The following is a 19,543-nucleotide window of genomic DNA, read 5'->3' on the forward strand; positions in this document are numbered from 1 at the left end:
GAGTGCGCTAAGAATGGATTTATATCTTGATTTAGATTAAAGTGGCACTGTATGCTGCTGTGCAGGGCGTACAACCGCACGGCTTTGCAGGAGTCACGGAATGCCGCACATTTTTGAACTTCGTGTGCACACAAAGTCCCGCTGTGTTTTTTTTCCCTTCCAAATCCGACCCCCATCACCCCCCCGTGCATTCCAGGTGTACTCGCTTTGTGTCCCGTTTAATTTTTGTTTCGTTATAGAGTTCTTCGTATTTCAGCGAGCCTACGTCCATGTTCTAATCATATTTTTTTGTACGTTTATTTGATTAGGCTCGCGACTCGTGAGGCTGTTGTTGTTGTTGCAAGCGTCGGTTTTAATGACGTTTTGTCGGCGTCAGTCGCCAGGCGTCTCGGCCGCGCCATCGGCCGTCACGGGCCCGAGGGCCATGTCCGTGGGGAGATCAAGGCAGTGCACCACCGTGCCCTAGATAATGGCTCGAGGAAGAAATATATCGCACGCACTGCTTGTGGGGCCCATTCGACGTTTGCGACTTGACTTTCGCCGCGGCGTTTCTTGCCCGCGAAATTGTTGGGAGCCGGACGAAACGCCGTCGACGCAGAGCGCGCGAGGTGAAGTGAATATCAGGACCGTGACACGGCCTAGCCGGAGCGTGGTGGGGTTTTGTTGTCACTTGTTGCAGAGGTTCACGCTTTGAATCCAGCGGCGCGAATGATTTAATAAAAAAAAACTGAGTGTATTGACAAAAAGTCATGCTTTTCAGGATCAGAATCTTTATTCATCCTGGAGGAATCCGATGAGCTATGAAGCTCTTTTTCACAGATGTCCAGTTGGGGCGGAGCTTCACAGCCGAGTGAATTTCTTGTCAGTCAAACACAATGTTAAATTAAGTGATAAATAGAAGCGCGTTGCCAAACCCTGCGTGTAATAAGATGTATTAAAAAAATTAAGACCGCTTCCGCAAAACTTGTGTCAATAGGGTTGCACGAATAGGGTCGCACACGCAAACAGCTGCCGGATTACAGTGCAGTAACGCCAACTTTTGCTTTTAAAATCCAGGGATTAAAAGTGCGTCGTAGAGAATATATGCGTGTGCTTGTTGTTGTTTTGGCGTGAAGCCGTTCGGCGAACTGGCCTGCGACCGGTCGACTCGCTCGACTTTGATAGCTCGGTTCAAAATATATGGGTGGCTGAAAGCCAGAATCTCAATCCACGATTTCAATGGTGCCAGCTCGGTGGTATGAGCATCCTGAGCCAACCTGGCCACCACGCAGGCCGCTGTTAGAAGAGGAGTTGGAGCGCTCAATAGTGCTGAGCACACAATTTGGAACTTACACGATTCAAGTTCAGTCTCCTTATCCGAGGCCGATCAGCCTCGTCGGCTCTCCAGGGCCCACGGAGCAGGTAAAACATTGTGGAAAGTCAGCAGCGGCTATCATATGAATAGACCGGCTCCCGTCATGGGACTGGGGAATTTCCACAGCATTTTCAGGCCCACCAGGGGAGATGAGCCCCTCCCCCACCCCACCCTATAACGTTTTTTAGGATGCTTGTGGCTGGGTTTGGCGCTCTTAAGGGTCCAGAAAAGGGCTGTGGGCTGAAAGGTTAATGTATATCATCACTATTATTCTTGGTTCTTTCGGTAAAGTCACGTAGAAGGGAAACAATAAAATAATAAAAATTAAAAACAATAAAATTCTCACGACGTCTCGACTGCAACACAAACAATCATCTTCAGGTGTGAAAACCACAAACATTTTCTTGCTGTGGGTTTCCCTTCTACGTGACTTTACCGAAATAACCAAGAATATGAATCCCTGCAGTCACGAAAGCTTTAAATCAAAATTTATATCATCACTGTCATTACATTCTTCATACTGTTAATGCAAACAGCGCCACTTGAATCGAAATGCCTGCAATGCTGCTAACAGTGGAAAGAGCAACAAGCCCCCTTGTGTTGTTGACACAGCTTTGCCGCATTAATGCCCTCCCCGCTTTATTTGGCCTCCGCCGCCGCCGTCGCGCTGCAAGGTATTTGTCACAGCCGTAAAGTAAATTGGGTTCTCTGTGGACAGGTTGAATGGGCCCCATTGTGCGTGCAGTGCCCTATAGACAGGCCTCCCCTGAGCCCCTTGCCTCTCTCTTGTCCACGGTGGAGGGGGTGCTGATGTCACCGCCGCGGAATGTGGGCAAGGTGACATCAGGGCCATTTTTTTTCTCTCTCTCTCTCATCCATTGAAAATTTGCCCTCCTTTATTTGTTATACAAGTCACTCGATCGGGCAGGTCGCATTTGGTGGGGGAGGTGGGGTAAAGTGTGGTTACTCCCACCTCTTCCGAGACGTCTCGCATCTTGCGGAAGAGTAGGCCAAAATGTGAGACCGCAGAATGAGGGGGCTACCTTTTATTCAACGAAATGAGAGGCTGTTTATATTTGGTTTTCTCTGTCTGGGCACTTGTGTTTCCTTACAGCAGGGATGGGGAACTTTTTTTTTTCTGCCAAGGGCCATTTGGATATTTATAACATCATTCGCGGGCCATACAAAATTATAAACTTAAAAATGAGCCCGTTATATTTGGTCAAACATTTAATTAACTCACGCCTAATGTGATGGCTGGAACTGCTTCTCTTTGGTGAGACGTGTGATGATGTTAGCTGGTATTGACGATGTTGCTACTCGCAACTGCTTTTCCAGGTTTGCTCCTAGATTTATTGAATTTCGAGTCCCGCCTGCGGTTGCCTTGGCAGGGCCAGAGACCAAATGATTTTGCGGGCCTCAAACGGCCCGCGGGCCGGACGTTCCCCACCCCTGCCTTACAGAGTGATGAGTAAATAATCATGACAAGCACGACCCCTCCTCAAAATGATTATTGAGACTCAATGGGGTCCTTATCTGGACAAATGAAGGACTGGTGTGTTTTCCGGAGGTAAATTGTAACGCACTGGTAATGGTGTGAGAGGTCTGAGTGGCCGCTCATGTCACCAGTGGAGAACACTGTAATTCTTACAGTGAGGACCATACCGTGCATCGGGCAATCACTGTTCTCTACACACAAACTGTCACTACCAATTTGATCGACCACAAAGAGATTAGGGGCCGTCCATAAATGACGTCATGCGATTTTGGACGATTTTTGACCCCCCCCCCCCATCGTCACACGGCGTCGCAAAAAGTCAGACCCCTCAAATATGACGTCACAAAGCTCTGCCCCCCCCCCCCCCCAAAACCATATTTCCATTTTGTGTGGGGCTTTTCCTCGAGGCATCTCTGATTTGCTTTTACCACCACCCACGTGAAGTCACAACGTTCGTTACTGTGATTGGTCAAACATCCCGATGGCTTGAGAATTCAACATCATGAACTGGATTCAGCACTGCGTTAACAAAAAAACACCATCGTCATCATCGTCGTCATGATCGTCATCATTGTCGTCATCATCGTTGTAGCGTGCACGCCAATCGATGCATGCATCGCAAGCTTAAGAATGAACATTAATTGCCAAATTCAACCATTGTTCCTCCCCTAATTTGAAAGTGTATAATCAGATTACAATTACGTAGCATGGGGCGGTTGATTGCTTTTTTTTATATGTATTGTTGATTATAATTTGTTCTATTCTACCATTTCCTTTTGCATACACCGGTCCATTGCTTTCATATGATTGTAATTACTGTACTTCGATTAAACAAAAAAATATATATCCCCATTTGAATTGCAAATACTGTACAACTAAAATAGAGGAAATTATAATTTCATCAGCTTGGCTTATTGCTCTGACAGCCCCAGCAGTATCGGCAGTCAATGCATACCCTCTCGCAGTGCGACGCCTGTACACAACACACAGCAGCTTGCGGAGCTGCTGTGTGTTGTGTGCAAGTGCAGGCCTTTAGCACAATCCACTGCTGGATGAGGGATTCCCCGTGCCACACCTCACGTTTGTCAGTGTGGGTTGGCCAAGGCGGGGGCATAGAAATATAGTACAGTACAACAATGGCTGTAGCTGCCCTGCCCTCTGCTGCCCACTGTGCAGACTTGTAATTGTATATGAGCCACTGTGGCACAATATACAGTACAGTGTGCTGTGGCCATTTGAATTAATCACACGAGCAATGCAATCTGATTACATAACGCTGATTGCACCGAATACAACGTTTCACGACTATAATTTGATTTCCAAAACCTTGGCAGGATTGATAGCTTTTTAGAGGTAATCCTGCCATAATTAGTGAAGGGCATGTCCCACCACCATTACAGCCACACCTGGCAGTATTCACTAAAATCTGCAGAACTCGTTTCCCAGGATTTGTAGAACACGGAGGCGGAGAGTTCATTGGGTACTTCAACTTCTGCTGCGCTCCCACGGGCATTCAATATCAGACCACGGTGGCGAGATGTTAACCACCTCGGCCGGCATACAGGCGGTCGTGGGCTCGAACCCCTGACGCCTGCTGTCTATTTGGAGTTTGGATGTCTCTCTCCCCGTGGGTCGTGCGGATTATGCTCTGGGTCCTCCGGCTTTTCCTTTCTCATTTAGAAACAACGTCACGCGTTTAGAGTATTTGGCTGCTATAAATTTACACTTGATAAGCCACTTCCTTGAGCTATAATTTGTGGCCAGGTCACTTTTTGAAAACGAGCTACTCAACCTGTTCTGCACCGGCCACACCTGACATGGCCCAGCATGGCCTAGGCCTCGTCCCAATGCCTGGTTCCATGGCCTTGTTCTATCCCAAGCGAATTTCTTCCCCCTCCCCCCCTGTTGGTTATTTAACACGTGCATGTTTCTCTCCACTTGCATCCATATTGTGTGAGACAAAGTCTGCGTTCGGATATCTCGCATGGCGGTGAAAAAAAACCTTCGTAAGTGGCCCATGGAAGCGGATGTCACCGGTCTGGGCCTGATTTCCGTGGGGGGTTATTTGTTAATAGTTCACTATTCATGACATTAGCACTCCCTCTGCCCCACCCTAAAACTCATACCCTTCTGATAATTCCACCCACTACTTACCTCGCCTCGCCTGTATTATACTCGTTTCCCATATCATATAATGAGTTGAGCGTGAGGCCATAGAATATTTGAAATTTGGAATTTCTTTCCTCTCCAAATGCTCCAATTTTGGGGAAAATTTCATCACTTCACCAGTGTCCGTCAATGAATCCGCTTGTCAGCTGTGGTTGGCTGGGCACGGTGATCTCCCACGGTCCGAAAAGCCATGTCCGTGCCCACGCCGCGCACGGAACCGTGCCTGGCACTGCGCATCCAAGCTGCCGAGCCGCTGCCGAGCCGCTGCCATCATTCATAACGCTCGCTCCAAACCACTCGCACCTCCTCAGCAGCCACGGGCGACTCTGCGTCTCATTGGAACGGACACTAACGTTGAATGTTTACCAGTGTTTATTTAGTTTGTTATTATTATTCAGGACATCATTATAATTTAGGACGGTTATTATTATTATTCATTGCGACACCGTGATAGCCTTTCTGTGAACTGGACTGTTCAGTCGTTCTGTAGTTTTACTGATAAGTGGCACGGGTGATGACACTTGGAGCCCCGTGTGCGGTAATGGGATTGTGAGTGCTGGAGCGGAAGGTGCGGTGTGCAAGTGGGGACTGGAGAGAGAGGGGAGCAAGTGTGAGGGCTGTGTGGTGGAGGGACGGGGCGGGGGGAGTGTGAGATCTGTCAAGATTTCTGAGAATCTGTGAGGAAAAGAGATTTCAGCGGGTTAAAATAAATCGGTCTCAATTATTCAAAGTGCTTTCGTTGGAGCGACTGGGGATTGCGAAGTGACATCGTAGTGCGTGAGCGGTGGTTAATAAAGAATGTTCAGCCCCGTATGTACGTGCGCCAATATTTACAAATTTAGAGTTATGTTTTCTTTGGCCGAGTAATTGGTTGGTGGGGCTCTGGGCATTGCGAGGCTGCATTACACATCCCCGTGTAAGCACTTAATTATGGAAATCTGTTATAACCACGTTTTTATAGAGGCCCATCGGGGAGTGGTCATTAAAGGTGTACATGTAAAAAATAATCACGTAAATAATTTTTAATTTATACAGGCAATACTACCCAGGGAAGCAGCAAGACTTCGTTTCATGAGAACTCTGAATTTGGATGTTTGGCCGATTCGTTTTAAAGGAGTGTTTAGCCTCATGTTGGATGAAAATCGGAGTTCTGGCTGAGACCACGAACTCATTTCAATTGTGAGCTCCATTTAATCACAGGTGGAACCCCCCCCCCGATTTCAAACCCACAATCTCAAGCCGTGCTGGCTCACTGCTCTGACTCGTGTATCCTATGATTACGCACCCGTTACGTACGCACGAGCATCGTAATATATACCTTATATATATCTCTCTCTCTGGCGGCAAGTCGTCAACATAACAAAGGACGTGACACGCACGGTCGACGCTCTCCAATGCGGATGACGGAATCCCCGAACTCGTACGCAATTGCTTGTAAAAGTGGTGCAACATTGTGCCGGAACCACGGAATCGTGGAGATGGGGTGGGGGCGCACAATCACGGAGAGATCACTGGGGTTCACCGGCACGGTAACACGCGCCCTCGTCTCGGGTGGTGGGGCAGCGCCGTTTACGGTGCCTAGAGTTGTTGTTGCTGTTGTTGCTCCGGAGACCGGGGGATCATTGATCGATGCTCAGTCGCCTGGGTTGATGACGGCATTCGTCGTGAATTGTCACTTTTAACAGAGTGGGCCGCGTGAAGGCTTCCTGCCGTCTTCCACTCCGAGCGCAGTGATAAGGTGCCACCGCTTTGCAGTCATTTCAGTTCAGCGTCCTACGTTGATTGTCTCCGTTGCAAGGGAGAAGATCGACGGACCATGGTTGCGTAGGGACGGTTGTTAATTTCCTCATGATCCCGAGTGGCTTTTTTAAGCGTGAGATTTGTGTCCTTTGAAAACTTACCCGGCAGTAAATTGTTGGGGAATATTCTTCATTGATGTCGCGTGTTCCAAGTGTGAGCTTTTGGGCCTCTTATCGACACAGACGACAGTGATGTGAGCCCACTTCTTCATTCCGCTCTTTGACTTCAGTGGTTGGGCCACACTGGGGGGATCCTTTCCGTTTGTAAACCCGCAAAATGCCATTTAAAACAAATCCCATCAAAACACATTCATTACAAGACCCCCCCTAAAGCGATTTACAAATTTAGTCACAATTGTTTTGGGAATGCCAATTTCTGGCGGCCAATTTTCAAATAGGATATGTAAAAAAAAATAATGCAGTGGGGGTGGTGGTGGTGGTGGTGGTGGTAATGGGAAGCCAAGACATCTATGGGCTTCTCCTTGGACAATTGTGAGTGCTGACCTGAGATTTCTCCTCGTGCAGTCAAATTTTCCACGAGAAGAAAACAACAACTGCCAGAAGGGGAAAAAAAACCCCAACATCAAGTCCAGCTGAATGTCGTGGATTCATTCGTGGCAAGTTCACTAACATAATATTCAGCACAGTTTATTTCCACCATGGTAATTGCCACAGCATGAAACAAAAGCCTGAAGCCTGTGATGCATTTAAACTCCCACTGTTCGCTACTGCGTGGAACTCGCTCAAATTGAGTTGTGGGTAATTGTGCAGGTCCCGGTGAAGTCGTTTGATGTTTGATGAGGCTCATGAGCCGGCAACAGACTTGCAAATCAATACATACACGCGCTCGATTCTCGTTTGTGTGTGTGTGTTTGTGTGTGTGTGTGCGCTTCCTAACACCACTTTCCCCAACAGTCTGTTGAGATGGTTTGTGGGAGATATTTGTCTTTGTTTGTGCTTGTTTGAGGAAGATGGTTTGTGGCACATTGTTTAGCACAGGTGGCACATTGGCCAATCATCTCAGTTAACCCATAACACTTAGGTCTGTCCCATCAGCTCTTCTTACCAGGGAGCCTTCGACACCCCACGCGACCTCAAAGTGCACCTAGCTTGGCGCAAGCGCCGCGGCGATGTCGCCGCCACTCCGTGGCTGGAAGGGGGGACGTTGGCCGGTGGTAGGGGACAATTGACGGAGTGGCGGCCAAAGTGAGAACACATCTGAGCGATGAAATCGGCTCATGCGCACGTGCTAGATGGAGTGCTGTGCAGCATGACCTTGAGAAGTGGCGACAGCTTGGTGTTGGGGGGAGGGGGGGATGGCAGGCCTTGAATCAGCAGTGAATTGATCTCAGCCCAAATAGCACGATACATTTGTATTGGTCATTATTAATTGCTTTAGCTGTGTACCAATTTTGAATGTGATTGAAATCCTCCTGGAGGTAGTGAACCAGCTGCTGGTTCCGTTTTAATGAATCGCCTGCGGATTCCCGAATATGCATAGGTGGCAACAAGAACGTTTTACATGTACTTGGGAGGTCATTGGTAAAGATGGGACAATAACTGTGGGCCTTGGCTTGGTCTCTAGAGGGACACCACAGTTAAGTAGCAGAACGTTTTTTTCCGGTGACCCCCTGTTAATTGGGCCAATTGGAACTTGTTTGCTAAACGTGAAAAAAATAACATTTAAAAAATTCAAAATGAAAGCCAGCTTCGCGCGGTGTCTCTCCGACCCCGGCAACCCGGGTTCAATTCTCGGTCATGGATGATAATGCAAGGATGCATCGATTCAAAGATTGATAGTAGTTGTTAAGCTCCCAATACGTGTTCTGAATCGGGTGCACAGCAATTTCCGTGTTTATTAAATACGGCATGTCATTTGTGTATGTTGGATATTCGCATGACTCCTCCCCTGCAGCCACCAGAGGCTTTCTGCTAGTCCAGGGGTCAGCAACCAAAATGTTACTATTTTTATTTTACCAGGTAAGGCCCACTGAGCCTTATAGCTCTTTGTCAGAAGCGACCTGGGTATCACAAATGATAGCTCAATGGAGGAGTGGCTTATCACGTGGGCATTGATAGCAGCTACATACAGCAGCCAAATACGACTTGTTGTCCTGCCACCTAGATGTGTAGGGGGAAAACCCGGAGGCCCCGGAGAACAATCCACACGACCACGGTGTTAGGCTCATATACAACAACGGGGAGAACGTGACAACTCCAACTATACATGCTTCAGGGTCCGGATCGAACCCACGACCTCCTCCATGCCGGGCGAGGCAGTTGATTTCTCGCTACCGTGACGCCTCAACAACAAGAATGAGCCACAGAAGTCCTTAAGGAGCCGCACGCTTCTCCGGAGCTGGCAGGTTTTTGCCAACACCTGCACGAGTCCATCCGAAGCGAGTGCCCTGTAACTTGATTCATTTTCTAAACGTCAGCTCTGTGGACGGCCTAAATAGGCGCTCGCTAACGATAACACATCTGCTGCGGTCTGCAGTCTGTAAAGCTAAAGGGGGGGGGGGGGAGTGTCCGTGCGTGCTGCGATTGTAAACGTTTACTTTAACGTGGACTGCTTTTCACAAGTGCTAAAAGCTCCCGGCTCAGTTGCCTGTGGCAATGTAAATAATCCATTGAGCCGCAGTGGCAAAATAAATTGCCCGAGAACGGAGGTAGTTTATTTTAAAACTCTTGGAGGTGGTGACCACGAACACTACTTTTCCAATAATGAAAGTTCAATTGTTCCACCGATTTCACATGGAGGGGTCATGGGGTTGGCAGGGATTATGCTCATTTCTCTTTTGTAGCCCTGACCTAGCGGTGAAAAGTCCACATTTCCATGGCAGAGGAAAGACTAACCACAGGTCAACAACCTTTGTCGACTTTTCACGGAGTGTTAGGCCAGAACCAGCCCGGCACGGCTCAGGAAGGCCCCAGGTTGTATTTCCACTGCAGAAGCCGAGCCGTGCCGCTGACGTGACGCAAGTCGAGCGAGTAGATGTCGTGTTGGGCGACGCGGTGTCCTCACCGTGTGCTCACCTATGTCACACGCAATCAATGTAGATTGAAAACTAATTTAATTTAAACTGCTTTTAGTGTTTGATATGTTGCCCTCCCCCAGCACCTCCGATTAGCACGGTTGGCTATCTACGGTGCAAAAGAAGTTCAACATACACGTACATATATACATCCGTGGCCCTACGTGGCCCCGAGCCAGATTCGGACGTCTCGTGAGGCCAGCGTGTGCGATGGATTGATTCTGGATCGGCGTGGCAAATAGCCCGGTGGAAACGACCAGTACCGTGAGGATCCCCCAGTGCTGGCTCGGCTCGGATATGCCGGTGGAAAAGGGCCGTTTATGGCACTGGCCGTGTATCTGCTCTGTCTCCTTTTATTTTGTGATCCACAGCCGACTTAGCGTTACAAAAACCTTTCGCTCTCACGAGGAGCCGATGCGTGCGTACGCCGTAGGATCGTAGATGCACGTTTTCTTTCAGGCACGCAACAAACATTTCCACCTTCTCTGCACGTAGCTGCTTAATGAACAGTGGCAGCACTCGCGCGCGTGCGTGCGTTCTTTTGTTCCGTCTCGTAACTTGAATGTTGTTCGGCGCGGGGACTTGCGCAATCTCGTAGCTCTCTTGTGACCGTGTTGTATTTTTAGAGAGTCTTCTTGGAAGGGAGTGCCGTTGGATCAAAGGCAACAACGGCTGAAAGAGGGTGGAGCGCTTCTTAAGTTTGCCGGATTAATGACAATAATACCTGGCTCGCTTTTTGGCTGGTCTCACCCAGCCTGTTTCAGTACAAATTGGCATGCGTTGCAAGCCACTGTTACCAGGTAACAAATTACTCGCGTTTTTGTAATCGGGCTAATGCAATTGCCGTTGCACGCAATGTTCCGGTTGATTACTTTTTTTTAAATAACTTATTTGAGTTTTTTTTTTACTTCCAAAAATAATTAAAGGGGATGAATGATTGTGTCTGCGGCTTGGGTCAATGTTGGCACAGCGGCAGCCGATGCACGCACACACACACACCCCGCACGACAATGCTCGCGCGGTTCGGCAAGAGATGGAACGGGTAAAGGTGCATCCCTGCAAGTGCTTGCTCACACCACTGCCGGAAGAAGGACCTCCACCAGAGGGAGCTCGAGATGTCATTCGGATGGGGTTGACCATCATGCATAACAGCCGTTTCAGACTATGGGGCGCGGGGGTGGGGGGTGCGATGTTGTACGCAGTGCAGCAAAAGCCATTGTGGTGGGCTTGCACGTCCCAACGTTTATGCTCCCTGCCGTCACCAGCCCGCACCGGGCAACTTGGTGAAGTATGGTCAAATAATCACCACGATCCGCACGGTTTGGGGATGTCCTCACCCAGCGATGGACGGTGTTTAGCAAGCACGCACACAAATCATGTAGCTGTGCGTCCCGTCGAGGTCGTGCTTTGGCAGGGAACCTGGCTCACAGTGTTTGTCAGCATATGACGACGACAACAATAACGCTCCTCATAATCAAAGTGAGACCAGGGTCTTGAAAGCAAGCAGAGCAGCAAAAACAGTAGTGTACGGAACGCTTAGAATGATGTCAAACGCAGCCGTGGCAAATCAAATAACCACCTCGACCTACATGGCATCTGGGGACACCTTTATCCGGGCAGCAGCCTCACAAAGGCCTGTTCTTGTACTTTTCAAAAGTAACCCTCCGAGCAGTTGGAGGTAAGTCGTGGTGAAGGCCGCTCACGAGCCGTGCGTCATTCTCGGGCCCTCTGGGTCAAGGGAATTGCGCGGCGCGGCGTGCATGTCGCTGAAAAGGCGAGACCCGGAGCCGTGCTCCACTCGTTCATCCTCGGCGCTCCTCGAAAATCCACTTTTTTTTAGTTTTCGGCGTGAAACCGAATTTTTTTCTCGTCTCAAACCTTCTGTCATTTGAGAAAAGGCCACGGCTTGAGGGGTGGGGGGCTGTAGCTTAAAAAAACGGTTGTAAGTGTGCAACAGGAAGAAGAGAAAGTTGGGAGAGGAGAGGGGAGTTTTGCGGGCTCGTGCGTGTGCGCGCGTGTGGAAATGTAATTGTATTTGGCGCCACCGGTCCTATCTGAATTGTGTTGTTATTGTGCGCGTGTAATCTTGAGGCTTACAAATATCTTTTCGGGGAGGTGCCGACGGTCGTCGAATTTCACATCGCATCAGGGATTCGGGGGTGGGGGGCACCCCCACCCCCCAATAAGAAGACGACACCGCAGAATTCGGGGGGGGGCACCTTTGGAGCCCATTGCTGAACCGCATACCATCAGGCTCGGCAAAGAATGGTTTCACCTCACGTCGGGTTATCCGAAAAATGCAATAAGGTTTACGTCTCAGAAAAGTTGTGCCAATTTTAGTCAAAAGCGAAACATGTTTGCAATTATTTTTTTGGCGCGGGGTGGGAGGGGTTGGTAAGGAGGTATTGAAGATCTGGCTGATACAACACGAATCGGGAAACTTGAGGGCCTGGTTTAATTACCAGAGGATGGAGACAAGGTTCAAGCCGAGGGCCCCCGTGAATAGTGGCACTGGTATAATAAGCATTACGAGTCAATTCTTTGTTGGATATTTTTGTACGTGAGAAAAACTGGGGTGCCCAGACAACAACATCCACATGTACGAGGGGATAGCGCGCACGCTTTCGTTATACACACGCGCAGATGGGGCAAGCAGCCTACTTGCTGTCCTGCTACCTATTGGCCAGCTCGTGCACCTGCAGATGGTTGTCTCTCTGCACGACTCGCAAACCCCTGACTCCGGGGGGGGGGGGGGTTGCTTTTTTACATTTGTAGGCTTCTCCCTACTCTCCGTCTCCCCCCCCCCCCCCCCGAAGGTTGCGAATATGATTGATCGCGCGGACTTGGTAAGCACGGCAAAGCGCAGTTTCCATCGGTCAGCTCCGCTGTAATTGTAACGAATGACTGATGCAGGTTTAATTTGGTGCGAGGTTATTAATGAACACCTCCCTCTTCTGTTTCTATAGCTACACCGCAGTGCCCCGTGGCGTCCCAAGGGGTTTCGTTCTGTCGTTGCCAAATTAAGTTTGACAAACTCTTGTCTTGGGCCCTGCTTTCCAGTAACTAATAATTAATCATGTCTCGGTGGATTGTTGGTAATTAATAAGCTCACAGGTATTGAGGTTTGGCCTTAATCGCTACAGATAAAGTAGCATTGATCGTTGGATTACATGTTACTTTATTTTGGCATTGAAATGTACGGAATGCACGCCTTATCTGCTAATTATAAATAATACATCATAGTAATTTTCAGTCCATTAATTGATCAAGGCCTTCCCACGCCGCCGCAAATGCTGGGAATTTTTGTTACCACATTTTTCACTGCTAGTTGGTGAAGGGGGGAGGGGCTGGAGGTGGTATGGTGAGGACTGGTTCTGATATCACTCACCACTGATGTTAGCCGTGGCTGGGATTCAAGGTCAGGGCACTGGGTCTGTAGTGCAGTTTGTTCGCCACTGTGCCATTGTTACATCCCATACGCCGATAACTGGGCACGCATTCCGCATCCTGTTCTCCAGCCTTCGTTTAAACATCTTGCGTCTCGGCCGTCCGTATAAATTTAAACAAACATTAAAATATATATTTATTTCAGTTTCGCAAAAAAAAGAGGCACAGACTGAGTAACAAGATTGATGCATGTGCCGACCCTGTCTCAGCGTTTGTTTTTCATTTCGTCGAAATTAATGTCCTCCCAGTCGCAGCTCTGAGATGTTGAGTCACAGTGTTCAAACTCTGCTGGGCTTGTGGTTATTATTTCCCGGTGGGCTGCCAGAAACCTGCTCACTGTTTAAAAATTAACGACTTCAGGAATTTGAGAAATGTAAGCAAATAAGCGGTTGTGAGCGCGCGCCGGGTCTGTGAATGCAGGAGGAAGTTATTACGGCTGCAACGTTTTATACTTTTTTTCTCGCTCCTAATACGTTAATCTCTACCTCCTTGGACTTGTTTAAATGAAATTCAATAAATTAAATAAATTAAATGCTGTATAAATCGCTTAAGGTAAAAAAAAACCGTCTTCGTTGGCAGCAAAGGATGAGGACTAACAATCCCTTGCTGAAACTCGTCACTGCTCTGAGGTCGCGCTGTTAGCAGCCGATGTTGCCAGATGAAAAGTTTTATACCGCTAAAAATCCAACGCTTGTGTTTTGGAATGTGAAGTCTTGCCCCTCCATCAATTAACTATGAAGTATTTTTTTTATTTTATTTTAAGAGGTAATGCCCACTGAGTTATAAAGATCTTTTTTCAGAAGCGACCTGGCTACAAATGATAACTCAACGAAGTGTCTTATCATCCTGTGGAAATGTATAACAGCTGCCAAATTCTCTAAATGAATAGAGTAGGGTGGGCACACACGTCTTGTTGGTGGACCTGCAACATTGGCAGAACTTCCATACAGTAAAACCTTGGATTGCGAATAACTTGGTCTGTGAGTGTTTTGCAAGACGAGCAAAATTTTTAAATAAAAATTAATTTGATAAACGAGCGAAGGTCTTGCAATACGAGTAGCACGTATACGCTTTGTCTGCCGAGCGTCACGTGATAACAACTGATATACGAGTGCTTTGGATTACAAACACGTTTCCGGAACGAATTATGCTCGCAATCCAAGGTTTTACTGTATTCCTATGGCGACGGGCAAGTCCACTGTATGGCATGAGCACTGTTGACTTGCAACGAAGGCGGGTACCCATTTGGTGATGATGGGCCACTTTGACCCCTGACCTGAGCTTGAACTCACGCGATGCCACACGGACAGATGACCCCGGCGTCTAACCGTGGTCCTGGCGTAGCCCTCGACACAAGAACTAACCAGTTCCAGATGACGCAAAATGCTGCTGCCAAACTCCTCGTCTGAACCCCTAAACGAGTCCGCGTCTCCCCAATGCTCCGATCGCTTCGCTGGCTCCCAATGCAATCCCTGAACAATTTAAAGTTCGCACTCCTCGCCGTTTTTAACATCCTCCGTGGACTCGCCCCTGCCTGCCTATCTGCCTCTCCCCTCCCACCTCCGCGCTCGACTCCCCTCCACGCGCACTTCTGCCCTGCCTCTCCCCTTCTCATGTCACTCTGCTCCCCTTCACGTACTTTCCGCTCCAGCAAGCAAGGCTCTCTGTCGAAACCCTCTTGTCAATTTTTCGCTCCATGGGAGGTCGCTCATTCTCCTCTGCTGCCTCCATCGTCTGCAACTCTCTCCACGCACCCAGCCATCCGTGCTGTTGACCCCCTGCCCCTGCATCAGGTTCAAGCTCATGGCCTTCCTTGTCTCTTCGTTGTCTTTCTATGACTGACCGCGGTCTCTCTGTAGGAATGAAATCATTGCCCGCCGATTATGTGCAGCGTCTTCAGATGCGGTCGCATGCAGGCGCAATGTAAATCCCAATTGTATTGTATCTTATGTCAAATCATGGTCACGTGTTCATACGGTGAAACATTGCAATAATCATACGGGATGACCCTTGTGTGCGTTTGTGATTAGGGCACCAGAGTACTTGTAATCTGTTGCACGTCAGCGTAAAGGACTTATTTGGAAGTAACCTTGTCCCTAGTAAGGGTTGGACAGTGCCCATATACAGGGATGTGAGCTCATTTGAGGACCGTTCCAGATTAAATACGATTAAGAATAGAATAAACACATGGAGAACGGGGATTGCTTCAACTGAAGCGATGCCCCATGCACTCCAGACACGAGCACACTCTTAATTACTAAGAGCAGCACACGTTTCACTTTTCAGTTTCATTTATTAGGTATAACCCTGTGAGCCATGCGGCTCTTGACTCGGGTGCAACCGCAACAAACAAAAACATGAACAAGAAAACATCTTAAAGTGACTACACGCAACAGAAAAATCCAGGAAAAAACAGCAAAGTCTTCCAGAAAAAACACCGTATTTCAACGCTGTGCGCAAAAATCCCAGTGGGATGCAAGTCAAACAATAACAACCATAAGCCAATTTAGATTAAAGTTATCAGGCTAACTCTGTACTACAACAAACAAACATGGCTAAACCAAAACTTTTCAAAATCACCGAAAATAAAGCTATAAAACCAATGTTACAGTGATTATAGGAACTGTGATTCAAATTTAACAATAAACGATATACATAACATGTACGGTACGACCAAAACTTTGCAGCGACATGTAGAAATAAATTGCAAAAAAAATTGCAAAAGAAATATTCCCACCACTGTCTATGGCTTTTAAAAATACAACGAGAAAAAAAACCAGGAAGTGTTGGTGCAGTGCATTGCGAACTGCAGGATGAACCCAGCCACCCAAGTTCGATTCCTAGCCTGATCATGATAGTTGATGATTGTAACTCGTTCACCTCTGCTGCCCTCATAGTCTGGCATCAGTCCTCCCAAGGCACCCGTGCTGTTAACTCCCACGCCCCTTTGCAAGTCAGAGGCTCAAGGCCGTACTTTATTCTTCTGCCTCTGACCGACTGCCCCTTTCTCTCTAAAATGAACATGATCACGGTTTCTGTACAGCGCCTTGGGATGCGGCTGCCCTTGGACAATGCATCAATCCAAATAACATTTCGTCGCATTGTCGTGTATTGACGAGGATGATGCAGAGATCAGGGCTCTCATTTGCCGTGACTCCGTTAAGTCACCTTGCTCCGTTTGCCGCATCTTCCCCTCCTCCACAGAGCCCAGAAGAGGATGAGGAGGAGGTGCGTCAGAAACATCGGCCGGACGAGGAGGAAGCGACGCAGCACAACACCTTGATCAACGAGGTGAGCGGCTCCTCCCACGCCAGTCCCATGCCACAGCGCCCCCCCCCCCCCCCCCAGGGTCTCCCATCATTCCGAGGCTCTGTCTCACGACGCCCACTCTGTGCTCCCTTCGATTGGCTAAGCCGACACGTGTTTAGTGACTCCATCCTGACAGCAGAATCACATTACACCAACGGTGGAAACTTCAGTGTCCTCCTCCGTTATCTGCACCCGAACTCCCACCACTTTGACTCATCCTGCTGGTATCGAAAGAGAAGTGGGCAGAATGTTGGTTCTTCATCGATCGCCAGGTTTTTTTTCCACACAAGGGCAAACAATGCCTCCTGATTTGGGAGCCGTAGAGTCACTGCCGTCTCAGCCGTTTCAGCGAGGCGGATGTCAAGAGGTCCTGTGAACGTTATCACATGCTCCCCATGCGTTTGCTCACACTCCCCTTTCCTGATGCATTTCATTATGCGTTTATAATTTATGCAATTCATTACCATTCTTTAGCTGTAGCCTTTAGGGCTTTCGTGGCTTAGTTGTGTTGCCTTCGCCGATGACGATACGCATAAAAGCATTCTATATTTGTGGGTATGGCTCACCGATAAGGCCCTGTAAAGAACCGTGTAACGTTATGGGCCCTCCTTGGTAATGTATGGCTCTATCTTGTTGGCGGAAGGAGCGGGGTGGTACGGTGATTTGCACCGCTGAGCTATGAACCCTGTGAGCCGAGTTCGATTCTCGACTACGATTAACATCAGTGGCGGGTGAAACCAGGACCGCTACTGCCCTGCCTCCCCTCTGCCAACCAGTGTGGTGAAGTATAGTCAGTAAAAAAAACCAACAACCCAAATGACTGGCATGTTTTGGGGAGGCCTCTATCCGTTGGTGGATTGAGAGTGGCTGGAATGTGTATATATTTTTTGATATCTCGTTAATAAGACCTTATAAAGACCAGATGTAGCCACATGTCTGTAGGCTACCCATAATCCGTAATGGATTTTTTATGGTTCGGCAAAAAAATTGAGGCCTAACCAAAATATATATTGTGAATGAAACGGCCTTCACAAATGTCCCTGTTGAGTGAGATTATGCGCGATGGCCTTATTCGACGGACGTCAGCCAAAAGATTTAACGTAAGTTCTGGACAAGTAAAACTTACCGTACATTTAAAATATACTTATGCATTTGATAATATCCTAACCTCGCTGAAGCAGCGCTAGTATTTGATATACGGGATATATATAAATATACTCCACTCCTACCGATTTTTCTAGCCAGCCGACAGGTCTCTCGCTCATTACCTGGGGCTGTGACGTTAATGGCTTTCGAGCTTGGGGGGGGGGGCGGGGGGGGGGGTCGTGACAAGTGTTTAGGATTCCCAGCCGGCTGATCAAGGGGACTTGGTGCGGCGTGCACGTGAGTGACAAAGGAGGGATTATGCCTAGGAGGGGAGGGGGGAGGAGTGTGATTTCCGGAGCTATTCCAGCACTCGCAAAATAATCCCCACCTTCGCCCCCCCCCCCCCAAAAAAGGGTACTGAAGCGCAGAGAGGCTTAGGAGCTTTTGAATAGAGGCAGGGGACGGCTGCTGCCGAGACTTAAATATTAAAATGCACCACAGAATCCAAGGGCCCAGAAAGCAGAAAAAAGCACAATGTCAGTTTTTTTTTCCCACGAGGAGAGAGAGGGGGGGGGGGGTTAATTCAGAGCCGTGTGCTAGGAAGCGGGGTTTGTTTGGCTCGAGTTGTTTTTTTTACCCTTTCTGGGCAATGAATGAACAGAGTTGGTTGGTGGAGCGGGGGGGGGGGGCTACAGCACAAGACGGCGCACGAGCGCGCGCAAATGCAACTGTGAACACAATTGCACACAAAGACGGAGACCCCCTCTCGCCCCCCCAAAACCGTTGGGTTGTAAGGTCGTGTGCCGTTAGCGAGCGCCTATTAATGCCTGCGTGCTGCGTGCTTGGCCAGGATCGTGCATCCCCTGATGTTTGTTACCGGTGTATGTCACCAGGCCCTCAGTTGATGGCCGGGTCAAAGCGGGTACCGATTTCCAGAGCCGTGCTCTGTAGTACACCTGTGGATATATTTGATGACCGAACCTGTTGCCAGGTATCGTACATATGTCGCCAGGCTTGCAGGACAGTGCCCGTCACTTAGAGATCTCGACACCAAGACGCTAATTGTTCCACGTGCACAAATGAGCACGTGCACCTTACGTACACACAAGAACATGTGCACACGGACACACACACGCGCACACACGATCTCTACAAAGACAAATTCCCCCCCCCCCTTATAGCCTCAAAGGACTGCCAGGGCAAGTGCTGTTAAGTGAGCAGTTCTTAAGGCAACCGTGGCACACACACGAATGGGTGGTGTGGTCAGCACCACACTGGGTCTCTTTTTGTCTCTCAAGTGCGGATGTATGCACAGGTTTCCCTCGCTCTACGTGGGGGGTAGTAGCCGCAGGTGCAGATGCGTCCCCCGAAGAAGCGCGCACACAGAGAAACTGCACGAGGCAGCTGCCTGCCGAGTAGCACGGTGCACGGTGCACGGTGCACGGTGCACGGACACAATGTTGTCCCACGTCCGACCGCATAGCAGCATGGAGATTGCGCAGAGCGAACCGGGCTAAAGCGAGGGAAACCTGCACACTCTATCGGGTCACTCATTGCAGGCTGACTTGACCTAGAAAAGGACCAGAGCTGGTTCAGAGATCCACCTGCCACTGATGTTAGCCATGGCCAGTGATTGAACTTAGGTTTGTAGTGCAGAACGCAAACCACCTGTGCTCATCGTTTGTACAACAAGAACAGCAAGCCGCCACCTGTCAAGAAACGACGCTGAAGTGACTACAGTTCTTGTAGTCACTTTGAGAAGGCGTGAAGTGTCACGGCGTCGCTGCAGCCGGAGATCACGGGACAGACCGTGTTGTGTTGCGTGTTAACTGACTGAGATGACTGG

General features: G+C 48.8%; 1 protein-coding gene across 5 annotated transcripts in view; it reads left to right on the forward strand.

Annotated features, from left to right (window-relative positions):
• PAWR (pro-apoptotic WT1 regulator) overlaps window positions 1–19,543 on the forward strand; it is a 140,763-nt gene that overhangs the window by 34,449 nt on the left and 86,771 nt on the right. For all 5 annotated transcript variants that reach the window (XM_032971091.2, XM_032971118.2, XM_076072834.1 and 2 more), the window contains exon 3: window positions 16,507–16,593. In XM_032971091.2, the coding sequence (XP_032826982.2) occupies window positions 16,507–16,593 (87 nt within the window). The remainder of the gene's footprint in view (window positions 1–16,506; window positions 16,594–19,543) is intronic.

Source organism: Petromyzon marinus, chromosome 3, assembly GCF_048934315.1.
Source record: "Petromyzon marinus isolate PM22_M1 ecotype Great Lakes invasive population chromosome 3, UKy_Petmar_22M1.pri1.0, whole genome shotgun sequence".
Taxonomy (NCBI): domain Eukaryota; kingdom Metazoa; phylum Chordata; class Hyperoartia; order Petromyzontiformes; family Petromyzontidae; genus Petromyzon; species Petromyzon marinus.